Source organism: Mya arenaria, chromosome 16 (genome assembly GCF_026914265.1).
Source record: "Mya arenaria isolate MELC-2E11 chromosome 16, ASM2691426v1".
Taxonomy (NCBI): domain Eukaryota; kingdom Metazoa; phylum Mollusca; class Bivalvia; order Myida; family Myidae; genus Mya; species Mya arenaria.
Genome location: NC_069137.1, coordinates 28175847 through 28199785, shown reverse-complemented (window position 1 = coordinate 28199785; position 23939 = coordinate 28175847). Strand labels below are relative to the sequence as shown.

The window sequence follows — 23939 nt, the reverse complement described above, 5'->3', positions numbered from 1 at the left end:
TCTCACGACTAACATGTTTTAACCATGACTGGATTTTGTTTTTCTATTCCATGTCTCACAATGTTATCTTTTATTTCTTTCTTTCACTTTACTAACAGTCCGACGCGCACCTGCCAGTAATACTCGAAAGAGGGGTTCGGCAGTATTCAAAGATAGATAGATAGTATTTTGCAAGCTCTGCCTGCTGCTTGCGAAAATGCGGTTGAAGCGGCTTTCGGCAGGAAATACTACCGGTAGTAAAAAGAGAAACCCTATAGAAATGCGCCGGCACAATAGCTTGGGAGAACTTTGGTTTTGCAAAGTCAGACAATAAACTAATTATTTGTAAATTGTGTCTGGCCGAATTAAACTACAAACATGACCAAGCATATTCGCCGCCACCATCAAATAGATCAAACAGTGACCGAGGGTGTGGCCATGTACGTGCGATAAAACACATTTTTTTTTCATTTTAAGAATACCAGATCAATGAGATCATACCTCTGTGTGTTACTTGTGTTTTATCATAACAAACGTTTTGTACTTTGATACCAAAGGAAAACCCCAATGCAAATGGTAAACAAAAGACAAATAAAATAATACTCATTTAATAACCAGAATAGGCTCAACAATTAACATTTAACAAAGATGCAAAACTAAATGGATTTTTTTAAATAAAAATATGATCAACAATTAATGAAAATGGAAAACATTAACAAATAATATTCATTTAATAATATAGCAAACAATTTACAAAATTATAAAAAACATTAAAAATATAGTTTTGGTAAGGATATGCTCAACAATTTACATAATAGGCAAATATTAAAGTCCTACATAATATATATATATATATATATATATATATATATATATATATATATTGTGAATCGCACACTCCGTATCGTGATACGTATTGTATCGTGAGTTGAGTGACGATAAACAGCCCTATTCAGGAATTGGTAAAAATAACCGGGATGCAGTTTACACAAGGAACACAACCGAGAGCGACTGAAAGTGCAAGGACGATCAATGCGTGTTTTGATGAAAAGAGATTAAGTATTGTTGTGATGACATGCACAACGTGATCCCGGGATAGTTGCGCTGCAAGGCCACTTAATGGCAGGAAGCGCGCCCGGAACTCAACATACGATTAACTAATTCAAAACAGGGTCATTCCGTGTTCATAAAAGGGAATTACAATTGATCTCACGGTGGCATTTTCACACCTATGTTTGCAGTGATAAATATACTGTGTTTTCACTGATACAAATTCATATGTCACCGAAAAGCATGAAGGAAATGCTTTATATTTGTATTCATTGACCAATCATTGTTATATTAATTATTTATATATAAAAATGACTGCATCAAGTTTAAGTTGGATACAGGAACCGGTTAATCTGATATTAAATGAATATTATCATACCTCCAGTTTGTCTGAGATCTTTTTCAGTGTCACATCCTGGAAATTAATCACAGAACATACATTGTCTTATTGTAGACGATTGTTCTTATTATTATATATTTCAACTGTTATCCCTTTATTTGGATTACATTTAACACTTGACGTTGAGTTTGCAGTGTAATATAATCATAACTTTTTATATTGCACTCTTATTTTGACGTCATTTTGTCTTGAGGTTCATAACTGTCTTCCAAAAATGTAAAATAGCTTGATTTTTGTCAGGTGATATGAATAATCATGAAAGAGTTTCCACACAATTTTATGAAATTCGTCACGCAGAAATTTAAACTCGTAACTCCCTTAATAACTTCTCCTCGAAAGTTACATTTTATAAATGTTCGTACCTATGTTATATACTGTTTCTCATGATCATCTAAATATACATGACATGGTTTTCAATAACATTGACATTGCAATATTAACCTCTTTAATCAATACTTATTCACATGTTATTCATGTAGTATACCTTACGTCTAATTACACATACCTTGTCTGAGGCATACTTTAATAGTTTTTCAGCTTTTAGCTTTAATAGTTGTTCAGCTTCTCGCTCAGGAGTGTCTTTCAAGACCGCGCATAGCACTGTAAAATATGTTAATGACACTCGTTAAAATTTAGATAACATTTCACTGTAAAAAAACATATATGTTCTAGAAATTCGTACAACTTAACATATCACTCGAAAATATAGCAGATATGTTGATGACAATCGTATAAATACGGGTTTTCCCCTGACCCCTGCATTGAAGAAATATTTCTCCTACCGCAGATAAATAGATCCAAAAACTTGACCATGCTAGAAATTCTTATCTTGCCCACAGGCAAAGATACAACAAGCACCCGTACGGAACTTCCTTTCTTTTGTCATCACACAATTACATCCTTTGTTGAAGAACATCGTCTGTAGCATCACGGAAACATTGTCTTTATTTTGTTAAACTGAGGTGGGAGAAAAAGCGTCTACGATAGGTACTCGTCTACGATAGGTACTCGTGAAAGATAGGTTCATCCCAACCCCCGCGCAGGCTGTTTTGCGGAAACTCGGTAGACCTCGTTCCTGCAAAACACCCTACGCTCGGGTTGGGATGTTACACTCTCGGCCATTGTTAATATGAATGGTTTCACAGCAGTTTAAGGAACTTTTAAAAGGAATATTAGTATTAATAGTAGCAGAAACAGCAGTTGTTATACTAGTAGCAATAGTTAGTGAATAGTGTTTTATTAGCTGTAGACATAAATATACTGTACATATAATACATTTTCGTAATAACAGTAGTAGAAACTTAAGTAACAATAGCAATCGTAGCAGTGGTATGAGTTGAACATGTCATTGTTGTAGATGTTTTAGTGTTTAGAAGGATTTGATAAATGTTCAGAATATAAAAATTATGTCTTTTTTCAAAAATAGACTAGAATTATCTGATTCAGTTGTAAAATAAGCATACCCTTTATGAAGTCTTGTACATCTTTAGATTTGTCATTTGTAAACTTCTCATCTCCTTCGACAGAACTGGGTGTAAAGAATAACAATCGGGAATTCTTTTGTTCATCCAAAATAACCCTTTTCAAGCTGATGTCGCCGTGGGTTACAGCTTTTCTGAAATGGTTTTATAATTATTTACAAAATTGTTTGAGAAGCATTTAATTGGTTTTGTATGTGCTAAAATACACCAGCAAGTATTGCCTGTGAAATGAGTCATGTCCTATTAACCATGTTAACTTTCTCCTAAATACATTCTCGGGTATAGATGCTTTGGAAACACAAACTATATCAAAAGTTTGAAAAAGAACGGTTTCGCTATTGAGTTTTTCAAGAGACATACCCAATGATCCAGAAGGATCACAACATAAATAAGCACACTGTGGATGGCAAATCAGTTTTCAAATAAAATGTTCCTTTGAGTGAAATACACAATAAAACTACACAAATAAAGCAAAACATTCTATTACATGTTAAGAGCAAAAAGAGATCATATGACGATACGACGTTTTTCTTTATCATTTCGATTTGTAATTGCATAGCCATTGGATGCAGGTTTATTCACCAAAAGGGAGGTGATAATGTCTCCTATTGGTATATTCCTTTATGATATGCATCCTTTGGTTCTGTTCATGTTATGCATATGCATATAATAACATGTTATATCTATATTTACGATAAGGTAAGCTTATTTCCTTATAGTATACATGCGATACTAATAGTTTAAGAAACATTGTATGACTGACCTGTCACAGTCTGGTGGCTCGTGAAGATATTCAATGGCGCAGCATATTTGGTAAAGTATTCTTAACTTTTCATTCAGATCTAACGTCTGTGGTTTTGCAGTCGGTTTGTCCTGTATCTTGTCCGTTTCTTTCTGTATTGCTTTCTCCAAGCTGCCTCCTCGGAAATATGGTGAGACAAAACTGACGGTTCTAGTAAAATAATCAAGATACGAGTGAGTTATCATTTTTAACGAAAGGATAATATTTGCTGGCCAAAATCATTCATGATACGTGTGAGTTATCAATTTCTGACGAGAGGATAATATTTGATCATTCATGTTACGAGTGAGGAATCAGTTGCTGACAAAATGATGATAGTAAATGGCCACCTAACATGGTACGAGTGAGGAATCAATTGCCTTTAAAATGATGATATTAACTGGCCAACATATCATTCATGATACGAGCGTGAAATCAATTGCTGAAAAAAAAACATGATAGTAAATGATGTAAACAAAACATTCATGACACGAGTAAGATACAAGATACAAGAATGTTTATATAAAGTCGGGTATGAGTTAACAAGAAACATTAGCTCAATGAGCTATTTTCCGACATAACAGGAACAATGAGCTTGTGACCTGGAAATTAAAGTACATATGTTAAAATGAACACATATTGGAGCATGCATACTAATACAAATAGGATAAAAGGATTAGAGCATTGTGAACAGTGATAACACCAACAAGTTTTCCCGGCTGTACGGCCAGTCCACACGCGCACGGTTCCACTAGTTGATATACCACTGTAAAATGGTTAGTTGTTTCAACAGTATAGCTTAAAGGGTAATCATATACATTGAAGTAGCAAAATTGTAAGTAGCAATATATACAAGGAAATAGCAGCTTTGTACATCGACGTGTAGTTTGTAATAAAACAACAACAAAAAAGAAACTTATAATCAATCTAGCATGATAGCAAAAATACTTTGCAAGTATTGCTTAGAGGAGGTATAATATGTATTATGTTATTTTGATATTATACCTATCACTGTAAAAGAATGTTGATTGAAAAAAATGAAAAAGTAAAGTCGCAACACCTCAACAAAAAACTTGCCGAAAGAAAAAACACAAGAAGTTGTATGTGTTCGACAGGTGTTATATAAATTTGAACAACCATAGTTAGATATTAGCCCACGTGATTTAATTTGATAAGTTGCTATTTTAGTCCGCTGAAATCTTTTCTGGTATTTGAATCCCATATTATGTTCAGTGGGTGTAAGCCAACCCGCTGAAAACAAAACTCCTTTTCCGTTAAGACAGAGGATAAAAGATATTCAGTGCAACATCTTATAGTTCTCAATTTCTTCTATTTTTAAAGCAAAAAGGTATTATTTACACATTGAGCATTTACAAGAGGGACCTGTCCAGGTGCGGGTCAGCCTTCTTAATTCCAGGTAGTAGTGAGTAAAGAGTCTATATCCGATAAAATGATATATTTACTCCCAAATTTCTTTTCATTAAATAAACGGTCTTTCGGCAATTGCGAATCTTTTTCGACGAACGCCAAATCTTCGGTTTTGTTCGGATAGCGAATCTTTGCCTATCAATTCAAATTGAAAAGTGTTAATCTTGTTATTGTCTGTATTGTGTCAGAAGGACATGGAAATACTTGAATCAGCATGATTAAAATGTGGATTTATGAGGGGTTAAATGTATTGTTGTCAAGGTTTTCCATTTAATGTTGGTAAAAGGGAGTTAACGTATCAACTATGAATTTTTCACATTTCCACAGGCTTTTATGACTTCATGTGATGAACAACTGTTTCCGGTAACATTCAGGTTGTTCTGTGAACAGAATTATTGTAATTCAATGAAATAAAAAATATTTTACAACTATTTTGGAAATAAATAATGAACTGTTGATGTAAAACATTCCTTTAATGACAGACATACAAGGCGATTAATGTTTAGGAGCGTAAACAATGATTCTGAAATAAATATATATAGATAGTTCCGATGACACAACTAAGTATTATAAATTGCTCTTACTCTTCATTTCTGTAGTAGGCCACTTGGGGAACTATTGCGTAATGTAGATATCGCTGCTCTAGCTGTACCTGAAATACATACATATACTTAATTTATACAACAGAACACATTATTAAGACGTTTTCGAAAGCGTTTTTTTATCACTTCACAAATGATTCGCCACCACAAGACACCAACACGAGGCGTAAAGTGTTTAGCAAACGACCAATGAGATCTGTTGTGTTTATAACTAGGATAAAATGTTCCTAAATGTATTTTATGTTGACAGAAAGTGTGGAATAGTTGCTCAAAATGTTATTAACAAAGATCAATAAAAGAAAGAATCGCAAATAATGTAGTAGGTGTGTCACAATAGTACATTGCGGTATGCAGCGACAATATTTCGTACCGCGGTAGGAAATCAACGTACTGGTATTTGGAAGTTTGTTTTTCATTTTTAGTCGTGAACATAAATAATTTCATTAAATACTATTTTAGTACATGAAGACGCTTGCAATGTGGTGTAACCACGATTTTAGCAACAAGAAATCGAGTTAAAACAACATGGCTGAGAAAAGCAATATATTCGAAAAGAAGTAAATTAATAGATATAAACCCTAAACAGTTGGAACAAAAAAGCTTACAGTGAAAGATGGAACCCCGGACTACATTATGACTTGTTACCAAACACTGACACCATGGACACCATTGTGATGTGTGTAAAAAAATGGAATAACAGTCGTACAGAATAGTTTTTTTTTTAAAATAACGTAAACATTTTAGACATTTTTATTTTTCAGTGTTAAAATGTTAACTTTTTGTTTTAATAGTCATGTTCCTAGTTAAAACATGAAGCGTATTTAATATATGTTTTGTTTTAGCAGATTGCATTGAATTCTAGTCCTCACATCGTGGTTATACCGTGGTGCGTATTGCGGTACGTTACTGTAAATAGTTATATACCATATACGCTCTCGGCGTAACTTAACTTTACGTTGCATAAACATACCTTTATTTTTTCAGCTGTGGTATCATCCGTCCATGTTTTTTCAGCTTTGTGAATAACAAGAGAAGTGTCGTAGAAGGGGACACTACCTTGTGCTTTATAACAGAAAAAATACGCACTTTTAAACTTTATCTGTCAAAAAAAATTCAAAACTTGTAAATAATATCTACATTAATTTACAGTTATAAGAACCTGAAGTCATGCATGCTTAGCAATTTTACTCACTGGTTGTAAACTTTGCATGCGAAGACTGCTCATTGTTTGTAACATCATTGTAACGTTGCTTACGTTCCTAGACCGGTTTTGTATTTGCGAAAAATGTAAAATAATTCAATGTAAATGTCGCCGAAATACATGATTGAAACCTTATGAGTATAAATCTACAATTTTCTTCTTCCCTCTTTGTATGTGTACACACGAAATATTTCTCATTGTTTCTCCCAAAAACAAATATAGACACAGTTCAAACGCTTGCACTTAAAACGTTTCACAAACGATTTAGAATAAAGCATTGTTGGTCTACTTACAAAAAAGAGTTGTTCCTTTTTCTTTGATAGGCATACAGACAGACTCCAGCAATTTAAACACCCGCTCGTTGAGCTCCGCTGCTTTCCCATTAAATGCAGCAAAACTCATTGCCTGAAAACAGAAATTCATTGACAAATTAGTTAATGGACAATCTTTATACTCATACTATAGACCCCTTGAATATTATTTCCGAAAGGTACTATGTTGCCCATCCATTCATTCATAGTGTATTGAAACTCAATATGTCTGTTGTATTGAGAGCCACATAACGATATAGACTTAATATCAAAAATGCGTACTACAGTTATAATTCATGCATGATTTTTTTTCTATTCCATGTTTTGTCTTCTTACAGCATAGCAATTAAATGGCAGCATAAAGATCCGTAATGTAAATTATTAAAAAGGTAAATGAATGAAACATAGATTTATTTATTCATATATATTGCATGTACGTTTTGTTTTATAAAATGATAAACGGCGTGTCTTGAACAGGCAATTCCAAAAAGAAAAAAAATGCGTTAAAACATTATTTTCAAATCTGGTTTTGCATTTTTAATATCTTTCTTTAGTTAAGAATGTTTCAAGAATATGTTATAAAGTGTATGATTCCATATAACAAAAGTGCCAAATTCAATTACTATATTTTATTTGTTTTGTGCAATTTATTGTCGCAGCGTCAGTTAATCTCGAATAATGCAGGCTTACATTACCACGTTCAACACAATATTATATTCATTGAGATGCTAAAAATTAAAACAAGTCAAAACATGAACGGATATATTGTTCAACTAATTATATATAAAATGTGTTAAACCTTTGATACAAGCAATTTCTTTTCTTTATGTTGATGTCATTTTTGGTGGAGCACCTTGCCCAATCCCATATCGTTGACAAACTAATTACTTTAGTACAGTTTCAATTTCGCAAACTCCATATGTATGAGGTGTTTTAACTTCTTAAATATCAATTGTATGAAGCAACACTCGGTCGTGATATACTACCAATTTACATAATTGGAAGCCAGATGAATACTTTTGCTACATTTTATTGATATTCTACACCGGTGCATTTACAATAATATCTCATAGTCAAAACAAAGTAATGTGATATGTATATACTAATAAACAATGGGTTGAATCGCTTGTTTGGATCATGAAATACGATACAAAGGTTTGTCTGCCGTATCAAAAATTAAACGCATTTCAGCATTTCAGCTGTGGCCTGTGGTTCTAGTCAGGGTATGCTGTTAGCTAAGACCTCTGTGTTTAAGTCAGGGCTGAAGGGCATACTTAGTATAAAGTTCCTTAAGGAAAATATGTTGCAGTCCATAAAATAAATAAATGGTTTGTGGCAAACAATTCAAAAAACTATGTTTGGACGAAAAGCTAGAAACTGTTGTTTGGCGTTTGTTTATAAAGGCGGATAAAATACATTTCAAAATAATTCAAGAATGTTTTTGTCATCAGCAGTCTAGGAACGTGTGAAATTAGCATGACTAAATTATCAGAAGACTTTCATCAATTGGTAAACTAACAAGACCCTTCAAATATTCACAGCTGTTGCTTGTGTTGATGAATTGAAAACAATTATCTTTGCAAGGAAGGGAAATTTCATGTGAACTGTATATGACCTCTATGGTCCATGCCACTTGACCTCTCGTAACCTTGTTGTTCTGAGAAGATCATGAAGGAATCAGTCTGGTATTAAACGTCTTAAAGAATGCATCGCCTCCCTGTGTTTCCGAGTAATAATTAAATACTAGTATATGACAGAATATATCTACAAATGAAGGTCAGATTGAAAGATTGCCAGGATTTGTGTAGATTGATTTAAACCTCTGACATACATGTATATAAATTTCATAATATTAACTTGTTAATACTGTATATACACGTTGACATAACATATTAAAAATTGTGAGTATTATAGATGATGTACGTTGTACAAGTCCTAATAAAATAAATTGTATGTTTTGTGCTGTTATCTTATGTGCACAAGTCCTCAATGTAAGTTATACATAACACAGATATTGTCGAAATATTTTCCCTCAATGTGAAAAATATCATTTATGTGCGATGTAGCTATTTTTGAAACGGCCATTACATATACTTATTTTTTGAAAGCATATTTTGACACCTGATAGCAATGTGTATATTGCAAAAATTACATCAACAGTACCGTTAATTATAATTTTAATCATGTTTGCATAGCGCGTTAAAATAATGTCGTTACTCATGTTTTTAATTTTATTTGGATATGTGGTTTGGTGATTAAATTCAAGTAGGTATTACCTATGATAGCGTCAAATGTTAAACCTGAACGACTATGTAAGTGGTATTACTGCACCTGTATACAATTATACAGCTCTTCTGAACAGAATATTTCACAAAAAACAAACACACTAGATTTAATAGGAAAATTGCATTAATGCAGTGAATCATGTGTTTTTGTGAATGGAAAGTCTGAAATTTAATTATTCATTAAGTATTGCATTACATGAAACTTAATAGTAGAAGAATAAAATCATAAAAACAATACAAACAATTAATCTGTCCGTATGCACTATTCCATATATCGTTTCAAGAATAGCTTTACTGACTCTAAGTCATATGCAACATTACATAGAGCGTAACTATGCACACTTCACTTACTGACTCTCAGACTAATGCCGTATACAATATGACCTTATCGGATGACAATTCAACTATTGACCCATAAGTAAAGGTTATTTGTAATACACATGGAGTTGTTGCAGAATTCCAATTCTGACTCTATGACCAGAGTCGTATAATTTATTCCACAGATCGATTGAAGAATTCAACAGCTGTCTTTCAAACCAACAAAATATACTTAGAGCTCTTATTTTTATGCAAAGGTCGTATGAAATATTCCATAGATCATATCCAAAAATCCATCGCTGACTCTAGGTCCAATGCTATATATAAAGTAATTGATCGATTGCAGAATTCAATGTCTGACTCTCAGACATAGGTAGAATGGAATTTCTATACATGCGCAATTAAACTACTCATTATGATGTCAAGGCCGTATGCAATATTGTAAATGTCGTATGCTGAATTGAACAACTGCCTACCCAGGCAAGGTCGTATGCAATATTTCCTTAATTAAATGCATTATCCAACTGCCTTCTCGTGGACCAAGGTCACTTTCGCTATTCAATTACTTAGCATCAGACAAATCTCTTAGCGACATGTTATAAATTGTTAGCAAATTCTGGCTATCAAGTTATTACGTTTGCGATTTTCTGTTTTATGTATGTTTAGTTCAACTACTGGCTCTAAAACCAAGGTCTAATGCAATGTTTCATTGATCGTATTAAGGATGTTTCTACTGACTCTTACGGAAAGTCGTATGCATTTGTTTTATTATTTCGGATCAGAAATCAATACTTTTAGATAAATGGCGTATGTAATATTACACAGATCGCATACAAAATTCATCAACTGACCCTTTCAGCATGATCACATGCTATGTTACATATATCGGATGTATGATGCAACTGACTTTCATAATAATGTCATTTGAAATACTCCATATATTGAATGATAACTTCTATTACTGACTATAAGATCAAGGTCGTATGCAATATTCCATTGATCTGACTCCCATACCAACCATAGATTGAAACATGCATAATACAACCTCTGACCTTCCGTTCAAGGTCGAATTCCACATACTGCATGCATAGTAAACGTCTGATTCTTAAACTAAAACGGCAAATGCAATATTCCATTCCTCGTATACAGAATTCAATTGCTGACTCTTAGACTTATGTCGTTATGAATATTTTTTAGATTGTATGCAGAACTCAACAAGTGCTAATTTCCAGGAGTCCGTAGATTTGATGTAGAATTCAACTACTGACTCTAATACAAAGGCCATATACAATATTCCATAAAACGGATCAACAGTTAAATTACTAATTTAAGGATCAATGTCGTTAGTAGTAATACAGAGCTAGTAGGTATAATTTAATTACTGACTCTCAGACAAAAGTTGTATGCAAAAATACTTAAGTTGATAGACAATATGCATAATTGAAAGACAGTCTCAAAACCCTTGTTGCCAGCAATATTTCGTCGATTGTATGCACAATGATATGAAAATAATCTAGGACGAATGTCGTAGGTTATATTTCGTAGATGGTATGTAGAACTAAAACAAATGACTCTCAGTCCAAGATCATATGCAACAATACATCGATCTAGTGACACTCAAGTAAAATTACAGCGTTTGCAATATTCCTTTGATCGTATTGAGAAATTAATAGTAGACTTTCAGATCAGTGTCGTATGCAATATTCCACATAATTAAAGCTGATCACATCTATCGACCAAGGTTTTAGGCTTAATTCAACTACGACACAGGTCGTAATGCAATAATCGACTGAGTGCAAAATTCAATTACCGACTATAAAACTCATTGCCCATAGATCAGAATTTAGTTAATGACTCTATGAACAATGTCGTGTGCAAACGTGTATTGATCGTTTGCTTGAACTACGTGCTCTCATATAAATGTCGTATGCAATAGTCCGTAGAGTGTATGTATAATTCAACAACTTTTACTGTTAAACCAATGTCGTATGAAATAGTTCATAGATTGAAATGACAATTAAATTACGTCTCTCCGGCCAAGGTCGTATGCAAAATACCATATATAGTTTTCAGAATTCCATGACTGACCCTAAGATAAAGGACGTATTCAATATTACACAAAACGCGTGCGCAATTTAATTACTAACTCTCAGAGCATGGTCTTATTTAAATTTTCCATATATCGAATGCTTAATTGAACTACTGACTCATTTTGCAATGTCATTTGCACTATTCCACAGATGGAGACATCAGAATCGGTACATCAGAAAAATGGTCATATGCTATACTCCATACGTCTTATGCAGTATTCAACAACTGATTCTCAGATTAAATTTGCATGCAATATTCTGATCAAATGTTAAAATAATCTCTGAAGGTCGTAGTCATTATTTTATACACAATATGGAATTTGAATACTTACTTTTAAGGCAAGGTCATATTCAATATTCAAGTCATCGTTGGAATATTTTTTTTCAACTAGCCTGTGCCTTTGTAGTATTACCTAAACCTAATGCAGAATTTTGTCATTTTTACTAAAATTCTAGATATCGTAAGCAGAATTCAACTTCTGAACCTAAAACGAAGGTCGCTTGGAATCCTGCAGAATTCAATTGATGACTCTCAGATAGGGATGCAAACGAATATTCGATTGCACATTTGTTATTCGAATGTCAAAATCGGTATTAATTTGTTGAATAAATTAAGATATAAACCTTTTGCCAGCAAATGTTGTTGTATAATAAGTACGTTTGTCTTGTTATTACAACAATAAGCCCTTAATGCCAGAGGTGTAAACTTGATGGCAATACACTATACACGCGCCATATGTCATTTTAATAAATATCGTACAGTCCCCGTAATTTTACAGCAACAGGCAATTGACATTTAACAAGTTTTAATTAATTTCGGTAAATTTAAATGACCATGCCAATTCAGGATTTGAGTATTCGGCCTTCACAGCGATAAATTGTCTTGGCTGGAAATTCAGCTGTGCAATATTGCACAAATCGCTGTGATGATATGAATGACATGTACTTGTAATGTGCTATAAACTATTTTCCATGTTTCGTGCTTTTACATGCAACTGTATAGTATAGCATTTAGGATATATTGCCTGTATTGTTGTACAATAGATGAGTCAAAATCCATGTTGTTTTCGTTTTATTTTTCTATAAGTTACCGAGTTAGTTTGTTTTTTCCATAGTTATTAGTAAAGATCAATCCCAAAACGAAAAATGTTATTTGATAAGCCCTTTCATCAACCTCCTTTTTTATTGAAACGTTAACATAATTTAGTATACTACTACTGTAATGGTTAGGGTAAGGTTCCTCTCAGGATTTATCATATATGTCCATCAAATCCAACATGGCCAGCACGTTAAATGGGTTGAATGAATACAAAATGTAAAAAAATTCGCATTGAAAAGGCAATATATGAGAAGCACATTGTTGTTTTGCTCTGATGTGATATTTTAGGCACAGAAAATGCTTATTCGGCTTTTAATGGGCTTTATGATTGCAAAACTAAAATGATTTTACGGTTTCCAATATATGGTCTATTTGTCACTAATAAGACTTAAGTACAGCTGCATATTGGTTTAATGGGCTCTGAAAGGCTTTATGTCTGTCAAGATATGGCTGTTTGGAATTAATTTGGCTTCATTACAGCTGCACATGCGTGAGTTTGGCTCTAAATGAGAGATTTTTTATTGACTCCATTAAGTTAATAGAGAACTGAACTGGCTTTATAATAGCCCTTTGTATTTTTTTTAAAATATGATGCTATCTAGCACTGCACTGATTGGACATAAGCTGCGCATATGTTTTGGCTCTGAATAGGGTAGACAAAATGTATCTTTTGGCACTGAGTAGGCTTAATTAGAAATGCACAAATATTTTTTTGGTGATGAACAGGTTTGTGGTACCCAAACTGTATGTTTCACAAATAAGGCTTAGTTAGATTTATACTTGAACTCGTTTTGACCAAAAAGGTTTCATGTTTGCCCAAATATGGTCTGGTTGGCATTGAATAGGCTGAACTTGAGTATGGTTTTAGTCTAAGTTTTATTTGGTAATTACGTTGCTTACGTATAGAAGAAAATGAATTTGTTTGCTTCGAATGGGGCCTATGTGTGCACAATGCAGTCGTTTTTGCACTGAAAAGACTCACTATGAAAGACACAGTTTGCTTCAAATGATTGCCAAAATTTGATCGAGGGGGCACTGAGGACAACAACAAATGCGTTTGTTTGGCCTTAAATGCGCTAAAAGCGACACACTTATTCAAAATAAATACATACATATGTATGAAAAACATAAATTTTGAGTGATAAACCTTAAACTTCTTACTAATTAATGCATTTATGGAAAATATCAAATACTGATAACACGATTGTAACCGTGTATTTAATAGCTGAAAACGCAAACAAATGAATGAGTGGTGAATGATAAAATGTTTATTTTTAGTCTCATACGGCCGATATACCATGTTTTCTGCACCTTTCGATCAAATTAAACTCGGTATCCTTCATAAGAACCATTGTTTTCGACAATTATTCATCTTTTTTTGGTATAGCAAAACATTTGTATTCATTGTAGAAGAGATGATATGTCTAGCCCAGACCTCCATTTGCTGATATAATTGTCGCTGAGTCTAATGTTTAGTACGAGAACAAACCCTTCGATTTTTACAGACTCAGGATATTGCCATACTTGATGATTTGAGAATCTCCTTAACTTTTAAAAACCAGTTTGTAAAAGAACAATTCTCAATACTATACTCTTGGTCCAATAAGAAAGCAAATGAAATTCAAGTATCTTGGGGAATGCTTGAATTTTTGCTTGAAGTTTTGGGAAATACGTAAACATTCAAACAAACTTATTGTGGACTCTTTCTGTCACGCCCGAATTTATAAAACATATAACCCGAGACTTCAGAACCATAATTAAGAACTGATAATACGTATGTATAAAAAATATTTAACATTAACTTTGATAAAACAAACAAGCGCCATCAAAAAGAGGATGTATCTCAAACCCTTTCCAGCTATATTTTGGTAGCTTGCATAAATGTATCACTACTAGTAAATACAACATATTAATAATTGACAGAGCTAACTCTTTCCACTTTCTGATAATCTTAAAACCATTTATCATTAATCCAAAGTCTTCCACCCTTCCATAATCTTAGTTTTATTTATTTTAACCGTAATAGTCCATTTGTGACAGTAGGAATGTAAACTAATTCGTGAATTCTGCTATCCTGCCTTAGTCTCTCATAAAAATACATCATTCGGCAAAAGGTGCAAATAAATTGATGTTCATACCGGCGTTCAGGTCTTGTGAATGCATTTCAATATCATAAAGGAAAAATAATATTTATCGGCGAAGTTATCTCCCCTTGAAACAGGTCAATGTCACTTTTAAAAAATCTGTTCCAAAGTGTTTTACACAAACTCTCACCTGATTTAACATTAGTGTTTCAAGGGAAAAACTTAATTTCCAACTTCATAACTTTATATCAGAGCCTGTTTCTATCAATACAATTGTAAGTTGTTTTTATAATCAATAAAACAACTGTATTTCCTTTTCCTTTGAACCGCTTTTGAATTACTGCGTGCAAAAAAACAGGATTAATAATACTGTTCTTATTTTTAAACCCAAACTCAGCATCAGATAATATACTGACATATATAATAAATATAAATATAATATATATAAATTGTATAATTATTTGGATCTGCTTAATTGCCCTTTGTTGTGAATTTGGATTAAACACCAGATGCTCAAGAACTTGCCATTGCCACTAAACCGGGTTTATGTTTAAACTGCTACTGAGCATGTTTCTGTAGCTTTTTGCATATATATTGGAAATGACTTAATGTCCAATATATGATTAAAAGAGGATTTGGAAGGCCATATGATTATTGAAACTTACACGTTAAAATACTCGTATAACATATTGTTACATTGCTTGTTTAACCTAATTTCCCAATTGTTTTTTTAATTTCAACATTATAAATAGGTACATCAAATGTTCAAACGTTCCATTTTGCTCAAACTCTGCAGCAAACTGACCAACACAATTATCATAGTCAGCATTATAAGGCCTAAACAAAAAACATTTGGTTCGGGTTTCCCGACCCTACCTACGGAATAGGCGCCGACCCTACCGTTTTTATAGTCAGTTTGAAAAATAAATGAAAAACTAAAAAGAACAAAACTTTTTCTTTAAATTGCTTTTCAATATGTAGTTGAAAAACCTTAAATGCTTATACAGAAGATTACTTTAACACCATGTTACAATGATGAAAATGACATTCGTATTAAAAGCCTTATAAATAAATAAATAAAAAAAATATCCTACCTACCCTACCTATTTTTTATAAGGATGTGACCCTAACCAAACAATTATTTTTTTAGGCCTAAATGTAAACAAGTACGAAATTCCTCGTATATGATATTATCGGCATAATTCGACGGTTTAAATATTATCCAAAATTCTCTATGGGACTTTCGGCTGAGCTCATACATTTTACGACAACGTTTATAGTTAACCTTTTTAGACCTCCGACGCTGATACTTGTAGTCTTTATTAACGTTTAACAAATATCCTTTTTCGATATCCGAATATGTGAGTATAAAACAGATTTGGATGGAAAAACAATGAATGAACTTACGAATAGATACTTCCGGATCAAGGCGCTTACATGAAACTGACTAAAATAGTGTTATATGTAGCTTGTTAAGCACTTAATGAGCTAAAGAAAGGATATTGGAAAAGGAGATGTATAGTAATATATTTTAAAATGCTTAGTAATTTTATCAATGTTAGGAAAATTTCGAATTAAATTAAGGTATACGTAATTATTCTGTCGTTATCTGCATGAGTATTTGCATTTTAACATTCAAATGATTTTGAACTACTTGATGTTTGGTGTTATGGGGGCAAATATGCACCTTGGGTATTGTTCGACGTGTTTCCAAGGTAAATGAGAACATTGTTCTTTCAATAAAATACCGATAGTTTTTGTTGAAAAGAACATAATCCATAATGATGAAGCTAATATTACTTGTGTAAGATATCATTATCTGTATTTAATATATCTCGTATTTACTAAGCTATGTTACCTTGAAGTCATTTAAGGAAAATAATTAAAACAAAAATGCATTAAATGAATCTGCACGTATTCACGTTTGTTTCATTAAAAAAAAATCAAGGATATGTTTAAATTAATAATTTCCAGAGTATCGCTAAAATTGGAGAGCGGTAGCCTTTATCATTACATGCATTTGCAAGTTAATCTTTCCACTTTGATATCATATGAGTCTAAAAGAAAAACCAACTTTTTAAACTTGAAAACAAATTATTGAAATCACACATACACTTTGTATTTCAAAGTGTTCAGTCCTTTGTAGAAAGAGTCTTTCAAGAAATTTCAAAAACGTTTGACATAACAACAAAAGTTTTAATACAAACAATTTCCTGTGTTTGTTTATTATTATTCGTCAAGTATGTACTTTTAACCCTGTCAAATTCAAAATACCCCCGAGGAAAAATTAAGTGTTGTGTTTATATGACATGAATTACCAAAAAGTGGGAAATAACCCTATTTCCAGACCAGGGGCAAGTCAGCCCTTAAAGGTCAATACATCCCTGTGAATTATGGCACTCATGACCACAAATATGAACCTTTGGGTAATATATATTTCAGAGTGAAAACACTTTAGTATTTAATCCACACAGCACTAGTTGTTTTCAGTAAATATTAAAAACATAACAAGAAAAGTACCTAAATATAGAGAAATATAGAGAAATTCATTAACTTCGTCAAACTCTTGTGAAAAAATACTATCAAGAACACTCCGTTGTTAAACGACATGTGTATTTGACCTAACATGATCTTGTTATTCCCCGTTAAATGGTCAATTATGTATATGGACATAATCAACAGTATGCTATAGATACCGTACATTTAGGTTGACTTTTGATTGACACCAGCACATTTTACCAAAGCATTCTTACATCCATAGCAATTTTATGACCAAATTTAGCATGCTGAAGTTCTATGAAACGTTGGATTTTTCAAAAATGATCTGAACACATGTTGCGTTATCTTTACAAATTTGATTAAATGTAGTACACCACAGTATTTGTCGATCTTTTACTTTCATAAAATTTAAATAGAGAAGAAATGGACAAGGTATCTCAATTATTAAGAAAAACCTTTAATTAAGTTTTGAGTGTCACAACTACACTATTAACCATATGATTAAGACTATATAAGCAAAAGCAACCATCTAACCTCCTTTGATCAACGTTGACACCCTTTAACGTTATAAAATTTACAATTCTTTACGCAACAAAATATGTTTCAATTGAAAGAACATACTTTATACGATTTAGCCAGTACTTTTTGGCACAAACTCCACTTAATATCACATTTTAAGCGGCTCTACATCACGAACCCAACAGCGATTCCATACCTAAGATATAGGGGATGTTATGATGGGATGTATTCTGGTGACCTGTACCACATCTTGTTCGTAGTCGCTGTAGGATTCTTGATGGACAGCCGTCTCGACTGTTACATTAACTAGTAATGTACATGAACGCTAATGTACATGAACGACGGTTAAATCACAAAATTTAATTGTTCACAAAGTTAAATTGTGCGTAAAAATACACATATGCTTTTGAAATATGTTCTCCTCTTCATTTTTAAAATCGCTTATTGTCTTTATGTTCATTCTTAGTTGATTGTTTCTTTTTTAAAATATAACAAGTGTATTATATTTCGAATAAGAGTCTTTCAAAATACGTAAAGGTTTAGTTGTATAGCAATGTTTCAATAGTTCTTATTTCTGATATCGGAAGTGCAATTTGGCGCTTAAAAAATACATTTGGTTCGGGTAACCCGATCCTACATAAGGAATAGCGGCCGACCCTACTGTTTCTATATTCAGTTTGAAAAAAAAGAAAAACTATTAAAAAAAACATTCCGCTATGATGAAAATGACATTCTTTCATAAACCTAATAAAAAAGCCTACCTACCCTTCCTATTTTTGAAAAGGATGTTACCCTAACCAAACCTTTTCTTAGGCCTAAGAGACGAAAAACTTGATAATGTAACAAATGATTCATGTAATGCTATGATGTTTTGACATGATCTTGATATACCAGTTCTTATACATTTACTATGTACCCCTCAACGATAAAAATACTAATAGTCTCAATTTTTCCCTTTAATTAAAAATGCATGTATAATAGGGATGCAAATGAATGGCAATGAAATTAATTGATATTTGAATATTCGGTATTTCTTTCGATCGAATATTTGAATACCAAAATGAACCTTTTAGAATTGTCATAAAACTGTTATTCACTGTAGTCACAGTCGGGGCCCTGTTACTCTTCTTTGTCGTATCCGGTCCACGCGACGGACACTTATTGTTCCACAATTTAGACTCTGAATTCCCCCATTTTCAGAATATATCCAAAGCGATACATTTTAAACAAAAAAATCTAATTATTTCAATTCCTGTGCATGAATATTTGTAAACAATGCAAAATAAGACCGGAGATTTTCATTATTTCCCGGTTAAATGACTATATGCGCCAACATGTGAATTGCAGCCTCGTTCTGGGATTGTATTGTACAACAATACAGGACATATATCCTTAAACGCTAAATCATACAGTTACGTTTCAAGGCAAGAACGTTAAATCGAAACACGGAAAACAGTTTAAAGCACATATCAAGCACATGTCCTTCGTATCTTCAAGGCGATTTGAGCAAAATCGCCAAACTTGATTAGCAGTGAAGACAAAACATTGGTATAAAGGCCGATCTCTTAAATCCTTAATTGGCATGGTCATTTAAATGTACCCAAAATAATTAGAATGTGTTTAATGTCACTTGTCTAACAGCCAGTAAATGCAAAATTACGGGGCCTGATAAAAGTTACTTGTTTTCTTGTAGATGGGAATCTTACCTTATCAGAACAGTAAAAAATATTAGATTATCTCATTTATTTTAGGAACTATGCTCTATTGATAAGGTCCGTTTGGAATTGATGATTTTTTGCACATGTTCACCTTATATTTATTTATATATTATACTATATTTTCTTTCATAAACAATTGTGGAATATTTTTTAAAAGACATATATTCACTATTTTGTCCAAAATATATAATAATTAAAAAAAAAATAATATTAAAAAAAAAATGTCATACTGTATCCAGGCAATGTGACAAGCACCTTGGTGCTGACTAACATTTGATATGGTGTCTTTATGTTTGTTGTATACATTAGATTGTACTCAATCAATACGGTTCAATAACGTTTCAGAAGCATTTTGAGCTCTGTGATTTTTAATCAGATGAAAAAGACAATATTAGATATTCGTACGCAACACTGTATCTTTTTCATATGTTCACTTGGAAACAACCAATACAAATACAGGAGATTTGTTAAGAGTTTTATAAAATAACATATATTAATCTACTCACTGTTTGAATCAGTCACACAAATTATGATAAACGTTTTGAGAGTCTTTGTGGTAATCCGTCATTTTCTTTTTAATTTAAACGCACTTTTTTAAAATGAACGCAAATGTTGTCTCTCAATGATCGCCGGTTTAAATGCGCAGTTTTTGGTATGGGCTGCGTGCGTCGAATGAAGTCACGTGTTTAGTGTTACCTTCATGAACTTCCAATTACTCAAATGGTATCATGTTAACATTGATAAGGTAATATAAAACCGAACCATGTCTATACTACACTAATTTAATTTTAAGGATTGACCCTCAAATGTTCATGTACAAGAAAAGTACTCGTAATATTTTCTTGATAAATATTTCGCTATAAAACACGAATATATTAAAGCAACTTACTTAACACACTTAGTATTTATATAATTCCTATAATCTTATTTTAATATTCAAAACAAGAAACAGAGATTCATAAAGCATTTTAATTTAACGCTTGATTTATGATGTACCTTTTCAAAAAGTAAATAAATGTATTTTTCGGTATTTGGAAACAGAAACACTATCAAAAAAGGGAGTTCTTGAGTCCTTACGAAACATGACATACATTTAGGGACACTTTGTCTGTAGTCGCCGACACACGCTTATTCGTATCAAGATCGTTCGAACAATTCTAAACATGTTTCGCATTGGGGCAATAGAGAGTAAATTACCCCTATTGTTTTTTGTCAGTAGGCAGCAGTCCTAGGTCATGGATACATTCACTAGACAAAATGAGGGCTAAACGCGACATATCTGGCTCATACAATTAAACAATATACATCCAGTGAAAAAAAAGTTTATTGAAAGTTAACCATGTGTTAATGTTTTTGCTTTTTTTTTTGCTTACAGATAGATAGAGAAAGGGATTATTTTAGATATTTTTTATACGTAAAACGGAAAGACGGCCATTGTTCGTTGCTGCTGCAGGACAATTGAGACGCCTTGTTCTTTTGTAGATTGTCACCTCAGGAAGGTTCCTCACGAGGTTAAATAAATTGGACTCAGTAGTTTCAGAGGAAATGTTTTTACAGGGAAACAGAACACAGCCATGTTGATGTTGTTGGTGTTGGCATATTGTAACGTCTTGTTGTATTTATAAGAAACTAAAGCTATAAAGCTTCTTTTGATATTGTATTCACTTTGGCCTGTTTGTTTTAGAGAAGATGTCTTTCAAGCCATTGTTGACTGACAAACAGACAGACACCGGACAAAGATCGATCGCTATAATTTAGGAAAGCTAATAATCTGTGGCATATGTGGCCATTTTTGTTTCACATACCAAATAAGAAGAATAGCTGTTTGCATGGTTCGTTACATCATCTTAAGAAACCAGATAGTTTCCCTTGACTGATTAAATAAATTATTTTTTCTTCCTAAGATCGACAAGAGTGAAAATAAACAATTTTTGCCATGAAACAGATAACAATCACGCTTCATTTAAATAAAAAAACGGTTCCAAAATCAAAATCTAAATTTAACAATCCACAGCAATATATAACTTAAACGTTGAGGGAATTTTTTTTTTCTTCATTCTCTAAAATCTCAAACAAAAGAACATGTTGTTGGTACTTCCTCATCAACAACTACTGAAACAAGTACTTTTCAAAAGATCTATATTGCAGTGCTTGACTTTTGCAACGGCGGGTATTGTTTTGTATCTCTTATTTTCGCATTTTAAAGTACGTTTCATGTTGAATATAAATGCAGTATCTCGGTCTGTAAGACGATCCACAGGATGTTTACATCGTCCTGAGAAACAAGATAGTTGTCCTTGTTTTATTTTAGAACACCAAACGTCCTTGACACAGATGTGAATCACGTTTTGTTAAGATGAAGATAACGTCCCAGACTGATAAATCTTACGTTTCACTTTAAAACTGCAATAAAACAAAAAACGTTGGGGTATACGATATTTCTTTGTCCGCTAACATCACAATAAAAAGGAAAGATTGCTGGTTTAAATATCGTATTACATTCTTTAAATTCTCACTGCGATGATACTTTACTTAATATATTCGTTTTTAGGAAGTCTAAAACATGTTTATGTTTAATTATTCAATTTTATTCTAGACGTTTTTTCGACATAGTTATTTTAATGTATTTTCGGGATATCGGGTACAATGAATTTTCCAGTTTTATCCAATGAAATAACACATGTGATAGTTAATTATTGAAAACACCAGGACCCACAAATTACAAACACATACAAACACATCACTCAAAAAGAACTAATGGATTTCGCTAGCAAGTTTATTTGTATTAACCCCTTCCAATTCATCAGTGTGACGTTAATATCGCATGCATTTAATATTTAACATTAATAGAAAACTAGTAAGCTAAGACTTTTAAATCAGATCTAACATGTTCAAATAGAATAAGTTGCAACTATATTTTTAAAATGAATTCATTTAAAATGAAGTAAATCCCAGACCTAGAAGTTGAGGGCAATAATCAAAAGAAAGGCTTGGTTACTTGTTTAAACCTTAAATATTAAGGTACATAGGGAAAATATATAACTGCAGACCGAGTTGTATTTAATTATGTAATTCAAACCTGTTTGGCTGAGCAAGGGACTATTTCATTTAACGTGCTTTTAAGAATAAAGAAAAGCTTATTCTTGCATACCGGACGTGTGTTTCCGGTCATGTGACCAGTGCTAGAAAACCCCATCTAAAACACCCCATGTAAGATGAGTCACGCGCAACAAAGCGCCACTTCTGATTTCTTTTATTGTATGGTTTATGAAAAGTATATTATGCCATTTTCATAAAGCGCAATTAAATGAATAAGTAGGTGTGAAAGTATGTTTTTTAGAGGAATTATTTGACGTCAATAGTGATTTAAAATTACTGCGCTTTATGACGTCAGTAAACAACGTCGCATGCGCTTTGTGGTAAAAAATACAAAAGAGCGTTTTCTACGTCAATTTTCCAAAAAAATATTTAGATATGCAAAAAAAAAATATCAATTATGTTTTTCCGGCCCGGATCGAAAAATCTGAACCTCGGGCACGCTGCGTGGCCGTTAACTCGGCAAGCTCGTTACCGGCTTACGAGCGGCCCTCGGGTCGGATTTTCAATCCGTACCGGAAACACATGAAAGATACTTACAATATGGACCTGCTAGTAAACGAAAGTTTATATGGACTGAGGCACTAGCCCAATTCCATTTACCTTCGGGGGCTGACTGGCCGGTCCTTATAATGTCATTTGGCTTGAAGTGGTGTGTTAATATTTCATATATTATACCGAACATTTTATATAACCAATCAATTCTCTAAAAACTTTAAAAATGTGTTATTGAAGAAAGTTAATAATGTACGCCGTTGTGAAAATAGCAAGCTGCACGACACAGTTTTATGACGTCAGTGGTCCATATTACATTTTTGGCGAGGCCCGGACATGCCAAAATATGAAATGGACCGCAATCGTCATAAACCTGGAATTTTGTCAAAATATCTATTTATTTATACGGACCGATTGACTTTGGTATACAAAGAAGGGACACATTAATGTAAGGTATAGTATTATCAGATATTTCCGGTTTACTTATTAGCTTTTGGAGGTTG

At 32.7% G+C, this 23939-nt stretch overlaps 1 protein-coding gene across 1 annotated transcript in view; it reads right to left on the bottom strand.

The window, feature by feature from the left end:
• LOC128221535 (uncharacterized) overlaps positions 1 to 20449 on the bottom strand; it is a 30712-nt gene extending 10263 nt beyond the window's left edge. Inside the window, exons 1-8 of the mRNA XM_052930139.1 lie at positions 20352 to 20449; positions 7216 to 7327; positions 6692 to 6783; positions 5704 to 5771; positions 3674 to 3862; positions 2893 to 3044; positions 1935 to 2029; positions 1409 to 1444 (exon numbers count right to left, since the gene is read on the bottom strand). Of these exons, the coding sequence (XP_052786099.1) occupies positions 1409 to 1444; positions 1935 to 2029; positions 2893 to 3044; positions 3674 to 3862; positions 5704 to 5771; positions 6692 to 6783; positions 7216 to 7324 (741 nt within the window). The 5' untranslated portion in view covers positions 7325 to 7327; positions 20352 to 20449. The remainder of the gene's footprint in view (positions 1 to 1408; positions 1445 to 1934; positions 2030 to 2892; positions 3045 to 3673; positions 3863 to 5703; positions 5772 to 6691; positions 6784 to 7215; positions 7328 to 20351) is intronic.
• Between the last annotated feature and the right edge of the window lie 3490 nt (positions 20450 to 23939).